Source organism: Corylus avellana, chromosome 8 (assembly GCF_965113065.1).
Source record: "Corylus avellana chromosome 8, dhCorAvel1.hap1.2, whole genome shotgun sequence".
NCBI lineage: Eukaryota > Viridiplantae > Streptophyta > Magnoliopsida > Fagales > Betulaceae > Corylus > Corylus avellana.
The window spans coordinates 1,836,643-1,846,971 of NC_142497.1; the positions used below are offsets into that span (position 1 = coordinate 1,836,643).

Genomic DNA, 10,329 nt, shown 5'->3' on the forward strand with positions numbered 1-10,329 from the left:
TTAAACTCAAGATCTCCTCCTCCTTAGAAAGGAAGAGATCTCTGAGCTAGGAGGTAGTTACATTTGGTTAATTAATTATAAGGTCATTGATAAATTTTATATATATATGCACATAAAATTTGGCAAGGAGTTGTCCATATATATGGACTTTGAGATGAAAAGTGACTATCATTTCCCTGTAAAATGACCAAAGCAACCCTAAAATGATCGATATGGGACAATTATGTTAGATACTACATATGTTCCAAGAAAATCTTATGCTCAAAAGGGTTAGCTTTTTACTTTACAAAGAGTACGATTTATACGGGTTAGTATCAGATTCAGATTATATACTATGAATATTATTATTCCGTCAACCTTAAATATCTGTACCCAACCAGCACCAACAATATTGAATTTCACCACAGCACATATATATTAAGGTACAGTACCTGGCCCTACGGTTCTGAAACCACACCTCAACTTGCCGTGGCCTCAGCTTCAATTGCATAGCCAAAGCCTCTTTCTGTTTCTGTAGAAAAAAGCATAATATTAATCCAGACGGATTAATTAAAGATCAGCAACAAATTAATTAATATTGATAAAACCATTGGCCAAAAAGAAAAGAAAAATACAATACAATCATATTCTTTTTTTGTCCCCGAAACTTACAGGGTTTAAGGTGTGGTTTTGTCTGAAACTTTCTTCAAGGAGACGAGATTGTTCCTTGGTGAGGCGGAGTTTCTTGCGGGGAGGGCCTCCGTTGCTGCTTTCCTCTTCATCATCCATATTCATCGTCATCCATTCTTCTTCTGCTCCTCCTGATGGTATTTGGTTTATGTCCAAGTCCCTCACTGCACAAACCCCATCACTTTTTAACATTATATTCTTATTCTTTCACCAAAGAAATAACAAAAATTGTATAAATTAATCAACCGCGCGCTTATATACATGAAAACTATCTCTAATATTTATGGGATATGAAAGAAGACAAATATGGAAGAAAAGAAACAACATCCATGTTATTAGTTACTTTCACCATAGTCATTCACAATTGCAGCTCATATACATATCAAACAAGATTAATATACTACAAATCAAAAAATTAACCAAATAAATAAGTCACAAAAACCAAAACCCAGAAATAATTACTCACAAAATCACAAACCCAGTTCACATTTCAGCTTCAATCCAATCAAGAACCAAACTTTTCATTACCCGGGACCGGCGAACGCCCGGTCGGAGCTTAACGAATCCGAAAGCGAGCCCGGAATGCCGCTTCATCATCTCGGCCTGGATCTCCGGCGCCGACATGGTCGACAAATCGGAGGGACGGAGATCGAGCTCCGGCGAGGGCGTCGATTTCTTGCCCCATTGCTTCCAGGCGTCGTCCTCCTCGTCGTCGACGACGTCGTCGAGATCGTCCGTGATGTGGACCCTTCGGTTTGAGGCCTCGGCGAACAGGGAGGTGAGCAGCAGGAGAGAGATCGCGTGAGAGGGGGGTTATTTTTGAGGGAGAGAGATCGAGAGTGAGAGTGATGAGGGAGGTGAGTGAGAGAGGGTGAGGTGAGTGATGAGGGATTTTGGTGTTTTGAGGATTGGGGGAAAAAAACGCGGTTCATAAAATTTTTGTCCAAAAATTTCAGAAACTGCGCCACTGGTAATTGGCGCTTTATTTTTCGCACTTGGCGCTTTATTTTGGACCAAATAGCGGCAACTTTTGTTGCCGCTAATTACTTTAATTTTTAAAAAATAATTTTAATTTAAAATGTAGGGTCAATTTGAAATTCTATAACATTTATAAGGGTATAAAAGTCATTTTTCAGGAAACATATAATTCACAAGATATTTTTTTTATAATTTATTAATAGCTTAAATTTTTTAAATAAAAAAAAAAAATTCACCAATAATTAAAATAAAAATAACGATCAATCAAACTAATTCGCTAGGATCAATCAGATGTTCATATACACAAAAATATAGGAAATTATATATATATATATTCACATTTGCTCTTATCTTCACATTTAAATAAGAATAAAAAATAGAAAATTTCAATAATGGTATATAAATCGAACTAATTCACTAGGATCGATTGGATGTTTGATCGATCGGATTTTCGATTGAACATTTGATTGATCATTTGATTCTATTAAACATTTGATTGATCGATCGCAAATTGGGTGCGATCGATCGCAGTCACAGAAAGTACACGTTTGTACATTCTGTGACTGCGATCGATCGCACCCAAGGTTAAAATTTTATTTCGTTATATTTAACGGTGCATATTGTGTCACTTTATTTGAAAATTTTAAACAATGTAGTGATATATACAAAATTTTAGTGGATGCTATTGGGCATCAAATTTTATTTATTTATTTATTTTTTTTTATTTTTTTTTTCCTGCATACTCTTTAGGGTCGACTTTGTCGACCCTAATACTTAAGCATTAGGGTCGACTCTAGAGTCGACCCTAATGATCACTCTTCAGCGTCCACTCTTAGTGGACGCTATTGGTTATGAATATTAGGTTTTTTTAATTTTTTTTTTAATTCCTCCCCACACTCTTTAGGGTCGACTTTTTGTCGACCCTAATACTTAAGCATTAGGGTCGACTCTCAAGTCGACCCTAATGATAACTCTTTAGCGTCCACAAAAAGTGGACGCTATTGGTGGTTAAATGTATTTTTTTTTAATTTTTTTTAATTCCTGCACACACTCTTTAGGGTCGACTTTGTCGACCCTAATACTTAAGCATTAGGGTTGACACTCAAGTCGACCCTAATGATAACTCTTTAGCGTCCACTCTTAGTGGACGCTATTGGTGGTTAAATGGATTTTTTTTTTTAATTTTTTTTAATTCCTCCCCACACTCTTTAGGGTCGACTTGAGAGTCGACCCTAATGATAACTCTTTAGCGTCCACAAAAAGTGGACGCTATTGGTCGTTAAATGTATTTTTTTTTTAATTTTTTTTAATTCCTGCACACACTCTTTAGGGTCGACACTCAAGTCGACCCTAATGATAACTCTTTAGCGTCCACTCTTAGTGGACGCTATTGGTGGTTAAATGGATTTTTTTTTTTAATTTTTTTTAATTCCTCCCCACACTCTTTAGGGTCGACTTGAGAGTCGACCCTAATGATAACTCTTTAGCGTCCACAAAAAGTGGACGCTATTGGTCGTTAAATGTATTTTTTTTTTAATTTTTTTTAATTCCTGCACACACTCTTTAGGGTCGACACTCAAGTCGACCCTAATGATAACTCTTTAGCGTCCACTCTTAGTGGACGCTATTGGTGGTTAAATGGATTTTTTTTTTTAATTTTTTTTAATTCCTCCCCACACTCTTTAGGGTCGACTTGAGAGTCGACCCTAATGATAACTCTTTAGCGTCCACAAAAAGTGGACGCTATTGGTCGTTAAATGTATTTTTTTTTTAATTTTTTTTAATTCCTGCACACACTCTTTAGGGTCGACACTCAAGTCGACCCTAATGATAACTCTTTAGCGTCCACTCTTAGTGGACGCTATTGGTGGTTAAATGGATTTTTTTTTTTAATTTTTTTTAATTCCTCCCCACACTCTTTAGGGTCGACTTGAGAGTCGACCCTAATGATAACTCTTTAGCGTCCACAAAAAGTGGACGCTATTGGTCGTTAAATGTATTTTTTTTTTAATTTTTTTTAATTCCTGCACACACTCTTTAGGGTCGACACTCAAGTCGACCCTAATGATAACTCTTTAGCGTCCACTCTTAGTGGACGCTATTGGTGGTTAAATGGATTTTTTTTTTTAATTTTTTTTAATTCCTCCCCACACTCTTTAGGGTCGACTTGAGAGTCGACCCTAATGATAACTCTTTAGCGTCCACAAAAAGTGGACGCTATTGGTCGTTAAATGTATTTTTTTTTTTATTTTTTTTAATTCCTGCACACACTCTTTAGGGTCGACACTCAAGTCGACCCTAATGATAACTCTTTAGCGTCCACTCTTAGTGGACGCTATTGGTGGTTAAATGGATTTTTTTTTTAATTTTTTTTAATTCCTCCCCACACTCTTTAGGGTCGACTTTGTCGACCCTAATACTTAAGCATTAGGGTCGACTCTCAAGTCGACCCTAATGATAACTCTTTAGCGTCCACTCTTAGTGGACGCTATTGGTGGTGAAATGGATTTTTTTTTTAATTTTTTTTAATTCCTCCCCACACTCTTTAGGGTCGACTTTGTCGACCCTAATACTTAAGCATTAGGGTCGACTCTCAAGTCGACCCTAATGATAACTCTTTAGCGTCCACTCTTAGTGGACGCTATTGGTGGTGAAATGGATTTTTTTTTTAATTTTTTTTAATTCCTCCCCACACTCTTTAGGGTCGACTTTGTCGACCCTAATACTTAAGCATTAGGGTCGACTCTCAAGTCGACCCTAATGATAACTCTTTAGCGTCCACTCTTAGTGGACGCTATTGGTGGTGAAATGGATTTTTTTTTTAATTTTTTTTAATTCCTCCCCACACTCTTTAGGGTCGACTTTGTCGACCCTAATACTTAAGCATTAGGGTCGACTCTCAAGTCGACCCTAATGATAACTCTTTAGCGTCCACTAAAAGTGGACGCTATTGTTGGTTAAATGGATTTTTTTTTAATTTTTTTTAATTCCTCCCCACACTCTTTAGGGTCGACTTTGTCGACCCTAATACTTAAGCATTAGGGTCGACTCTCAAGTCGACCCTAATGATCACTCTTCAGCGTCCACTCTTAGTGGACGCTATTGGTAAGTAAAATGATTTTTTTTTTTTAATTTTTTAATTCATCCATACACTCTTTAGGGTCGACAAAGTCGACCCTAATTGTAACATCCCCAGCCCGTTAAGGCTGAGTTTGCCACTTTCCTTCTTTTACAACAAAAATTCTTGCAAAGATCTATAAGGTCTATCAGAGTACTTGATTTTAAAGGATACGATAAATGTATAAAACATTATTCAAGAGATTTTATTACAAGCGAAATTAGAAAACATTAAACCTTAGTTGCAGAATATCATATTATTACAATAACTTATATGAAAAGACTTTGAAAATTAATAATTATTCCCGTCCCCATTCCGGCCTCCTATTCCAGCATCCTTTCTACCTGAAAACAAGAAATAAAACTGAATGAGCCCAAAGGGGGCCCAGCAAGTAAAATCCACAACCATAAATAGTTTTACTCCTTGTTCTCAGTTTTGAAAATCATTTTCGCAAATAAATATAATTCTAGCCATAATAATATCTGTATGTACGGTTGCATCTCCCGTAACATATACATACTATTACATCTAGTAATAGATCATCGTTGTAAATCATCTTTATAAATCATCATCATAATGCATCATTATAAATAATCTCTGTAAATCATCATAGCATATCATCGTTGAAAATATAGTATCATTTTCTCATAATAAGGCCCATGTACACTATTACCCCTGTGCACGAGGGTTGCGGGTCCTTGTGACCATGGCACTGAACTGTGGCCACAGCCATGCCCGACCGTCAATTAACTCTTTCTTGGTGCACTCAACGGTCTAGTTGATGGAATACCACCTTCTGGCATAGCCTCCTTCAGTGGTTTCGCCTCCATCCGAGTATCGGTACCGAACTCTCATCTTATCTTATCTTGGGGCCAAAAATACTCTCCTCCATACATGTGCCCTCATTTCATAAACATTTATCTCATCTCTTGTACTTTTCTTTGTACTTCTTTTGATGCATCTTAGGGCAACATGTAGGAGGGTTTATCATCATTTTTCTTTCTTATAATCATCATCATTTCTCAACTTTCTTTTCTTAAAATGGAAACTTTTCCAAATATAAACTTGTTGTGCTTAAAAAGCCTTTAAAGAAATATAAACTTTCTAAATAATTCTTTTAGAAATCCTTCATGCATGCAACATAACTTCATAATACGTAAATAAAATAATCATTTACAATTTACTAAAGAAAGAATAAATAGTATGACATGAAGTAACTTTAGAAGGGGTAGTGAATTTACTTACCTCTAGACTGAAGCTAGAAGTGGTATGAAGGAATCTAGTTGCTCCAATATGACTAACACCACTAGTATAACTTTTGAAACTAATTTCTAAAGTCCGCTATCTCTTGTGTTCTTTCTTTCTTGTAGCGCTTGGTCTCGCCCTTTCTCTCTCTGTTCTGAGTAAACACTCTTAGAAAGAAGAAAGACCGAGTAAAAAGCGGAAGAAGGAAGAATATATGCAAGAGATGGGAGAGGAGATGAGTTGTGAAAATTGTGAAGGAGAAGAGCTCTATTTATAGGAGAAAATCAAACACTATTCTCTCGTCAATTTACAATTATACCCTCATTTTACTATTTCACCAACCCTATACTATTTCACCAACCCTATACTATTTCACCAACCCCAAACACTATTCTACCTTCAATTTACAATTATACCCTCATTCTATCTTCAATTTACAATTATACCCTCATTTTACTATTTCACCAACCCTATACTATTTCACCAATTACCATTCTCTAATTACCACTCTCATAAATTTCCCAAGAATTAAAATCCTTAGCTACAATGGATATTAAAATAACATCATTATCAGAATAATCTATTTAAATAGCTTTGAAAATTCTGGGGCACTACAATCTTCCCTCCTTATTAGAATTTCGTCCTCGAAATTTAAACTTTAATTATTACTATATCCATGAATTTAGATTCTATCATATTCATCAATCAATTAATAATTATGCTATTCTACGTACTTCAACCATAAAATAAGACTTTACAGGAAACTTACTCAAACAAATGAGGGTATTTGTTACGCATGCTTTCTTCCAGTTCCCATGAAGCTTCCTCTGTTGAGTGATTGTTCCACAAGACTTTCACTATTGATATACTTCTGTTTCTAAGGACTTGATCCTTTCTGTCGAGTATTCTTGTTGGTGTCTCCTCGTAAGTCATGTTGGGTTGGATTTGAAGGGGTTCGCTTTCTAAAACATGTGTTGCATCCGGAACATATTTCCTCAACATTGATATATGGAATACGTCATGAATCTCACTTAAGTTCGGGAGTAATGCCAAACGATAAGCTACCGCCCCAACTCTCTCAAGAATTTCAAAAGGACCAACGAACCTAGGACTCAACTTCCCTTTTCTTCCGAATCGCATTACTCCTCTCATAGGAGTAATCTTGAGGAAGACTTTTGTGCCAACTTCAAATTCTAGCTCTCGTCGTCTCGCGTCAGCGTAACTCTTTTGTCGACTTTGAGCTGCTGCTAATCTCTGCTTTATTACTGTTATCTTCTCGCACGTATCTTGGATGATTTCTGGCCCAAGTAGTTTCCGCTCTCCTACTTCGTCCCAATATAGTGGCGACCTACACTTTCTCCCGTACAAGGCTTCATAAGGTGCCATATCGATGCTTGCGTGATAACTGTTGTTGTAGGCGAATTCTATCAACGGAAGATATTGGATCCAGCTCCCCTTGAAATCAAGAACACACAATCGCAGCATGTCTTCCAAAGTTTGAATTGTTCGTTCCGTCTGCCCGTCGGTTTGAGGGTGGAATGCTGTACTGAAAGTTAGCCTTGTACCCATTGCCTCTTGTAAACTCCGCCAAAATCTTGAGGTAAATCTTGGATCTCGATCTGACACAATGGATACGGAAACTCCATGTAGTCGTACGATCTCCTTGACATAGAGTTCTGCGAGCCGATCCATACTGTAATTCATCTTGATCGGTAGAAAGTGTGCAGTTTTAGTTAACCGATCAACAATGACCCAAACCGCATCTTGACCACTTTGAGCCTTGGGAAAACCAGACACAAAGTCCATCGAAATACGTTCCCATTTCCATTCAGGAATAGGGAGAGGTTGTAAAGGCCCTGCAGGTCTTTGATGTTCTGCCTTAACTTGTTGACACGTCAGGCATCGTTCCACGTATTGCGCGATATCCTTCTTCATTCCATTCCACCAATAGCTTTTGCGTAAGTCTCGATACATCTTCGTGCTTCCCGGATGGACTGTATATAAGGATTGATGGGCTTCTGACAAGATGACCTTCTTCAGTTCTGCATTATTGGGAACGCACACTCGGTCACGAAATCTTAACACTCCATCCTTGGAGATCTGAAAATCTGGTTGTATCCCTTTCTCCACTCCTTCACGAATTATAGATGACTCGCTGTCTGAAAGCTGTGCTGTCTTGATTTGTTCCAATAAGGTTGACTCCAAGGTTAGGCTGCTCATGCAAGATTGAACTATCTCTATTCCTTCTTTGTCCAGGTCAAGGAGTAACTTCTGTTGCATCGTGAATGTGGCCGATAATGTTCCCTCCGTGGTTCTTCTGCTGAGGGCGTCAGCGACTACATTCGCCTTTCCAGGATGGTAGTTGATCTTACAGTCGTAGTCGCTTAGTAGTTCCAACCAGCGCCTTTGTCGCATGTTGAGCTCCTTTTGGGTGAAGAAATACTTCAGGCTTTTGTGATCTGTGAAGATTTCGCAATGCTCTCCGTACAAGTAATGTCGCCATATCTTTAAAGCAAAGACTACTGCTGCTAGCTCGAGATCATGAGTTGGGTAATTGCGTTCGTAAGTCTTCAATTGTCTTGAGGCGTAAGCGATAACCTTCCCTTGTTGCATCAGCACGCAACCCAAGCCTTTAAGAGAGGCGTCGCTATAAATTACAAATCCACCAGTCCCTGATGGAAGAGTGAGAACTGGTGCGGTGACTAGCCGTCGCTTCAGCTCTTGGAAACTTCGCTCGCAATCCTCCGTCCACTGGAATTTTTCATTCTTTCTTGTTAATCTGGTTAATGGTGCTGCCAGCTTAGAAAATCCTTCTACAAACTTCCTGTAGTAGCTAGCAAGTCCTAGGAAACTTCGTACTTCATGGGCATTTGTCGGTTGTACCCAATTGACTATCGCCTTCACTTTACTTGGATCCACTGCTATTCCATCCTTGGTGACCACGTGTCCCAAGAAAGTCACATGGTCTAACCAAAATTCACACTTTTTGAACTTCGCATAAAGTTGTTGCTTCCTCAAGATGTCCAACACCATTCGCAAGTGCTCTTCGTGTTCCTCCCGAGTCTTTGAGTAGATTAAGATGTCGTCGATAAATACTACCACACATCGGTCAACAAGTTCTCGAAATACTCGATTCATCATGTCCATAAATGCAGCTGGAGCATTAGTTAAACCGAAAGACATTACTAAGAATTCGTAATGTCCGTACCTTGTCCTAAACGCTGACTTTTGTACGTCCTCCTCCCGAATTTTGAGTTGATGGTAACCGGAACGAAGGTCAATCTTAGAGAATACTTGCGACCCTTGGAGTTGATCGAAGAGATCATCAATCCTTGGGAGCGGGTATTTATTCTTGATTGTAACCTTATTCAATTCCCTATAGTCAATACATAATCGCATCGATCCATCCTTCTTTTTCACAAATAGAACAGGTGCTCCCCACGGTGATACACTCGGACGAATAAAACCTTTGTCGAGTAGTTCCTGTAGTTGATCCTTGAGCTCCGCGAGTTCTCGTGGTGCCATCCGATAAGGAGCCTTGGATATGGGTGCGGTGCCTGGAAGTAGGTCTATAGTGAATTCGATTTCCCTATTGGGAGGTATTCCCGGCAATTCATCCGGGAAAACGTCTGTAAATTCCCGTACAACGGGTATCTCTTCGACTTTTGCTTCCGCTTTCTCCTCTGTTACGCATGCCAAAAATCCTAAACAGCCTTTCCTAATTAATCGAGTTGCATGCACTGCGGATATCAACTTAGGCGTGTTGATAGTTCGATCTCCATAAAATTTGAATTCTTCATTTCCCGGCGGTCTAAACATTACCTCCTTGTGGAAACAATCCACGCACGCATGGTACATAGATAGCCAATCCATTCCTAAGATCACATCAAACCCGCTCATCTCGAATATTACAAGATTTACTGGCATGACATGACCTTTAATTGATACAGGACAACGTCTAACTACCGAGGTACATACGACTGTCTTTCCTACAGGGGTAGCCACTGCTAAGCTTACATCTAATGATTCTAGCTTTAGGTTACTTGCTTTAGCAAAGGAGTATGAAACAAATGAGTGCGTTGCTCCAGGATCAAAAAGAACGGAAGCTATACCATTAGAAATAGGGAGGGTACCTGCCACCACTTCATTGGACGCTGATGCATCACCAGGCGTTAGAGCATAAACCCGAGCAGTTGCATGATTCTTCTGTTCCTCAAGGCGTTTCTGACCGCCTTGGTTGTTGGGAGGGGCCTTGCAATCTCGTTGGATATGTCCAGGTTTCCCGCATTTGTAACATACCAGCTGCCCAAACAGACAGT

The 10,329-nt window shown here is 38.8% G+C and overlaps 1 protein-coding gene across 1 annotated transcript; it reads right to left on the reverse strand.

Moving 5' to 3' along the window:
* Nucleotides 1-344: 344 nt before the first annotated feature.
* LOC148583964 (homeobox-leucine zipper protein HOX3-like) lies at nt 345-1,293 on the reverse strand. Its single transcript, XM_088519067.1, has 4 exons — nt 1,198-1,293; nt 652-873; nt 432-511; nt 345-366 (listed from the first exon to the last, which is right to left on the reverse strand). Exons 1-4 carry the CDS (start codon nt 1,291-1,293, stop codon nt 345-347), a joined length of 420 nt encoding a protein of 139 aa, XP_088375193.1.
* Between the last annotated feature and the right edge of the window lie 9,036 nt (nt 1,294-10,329).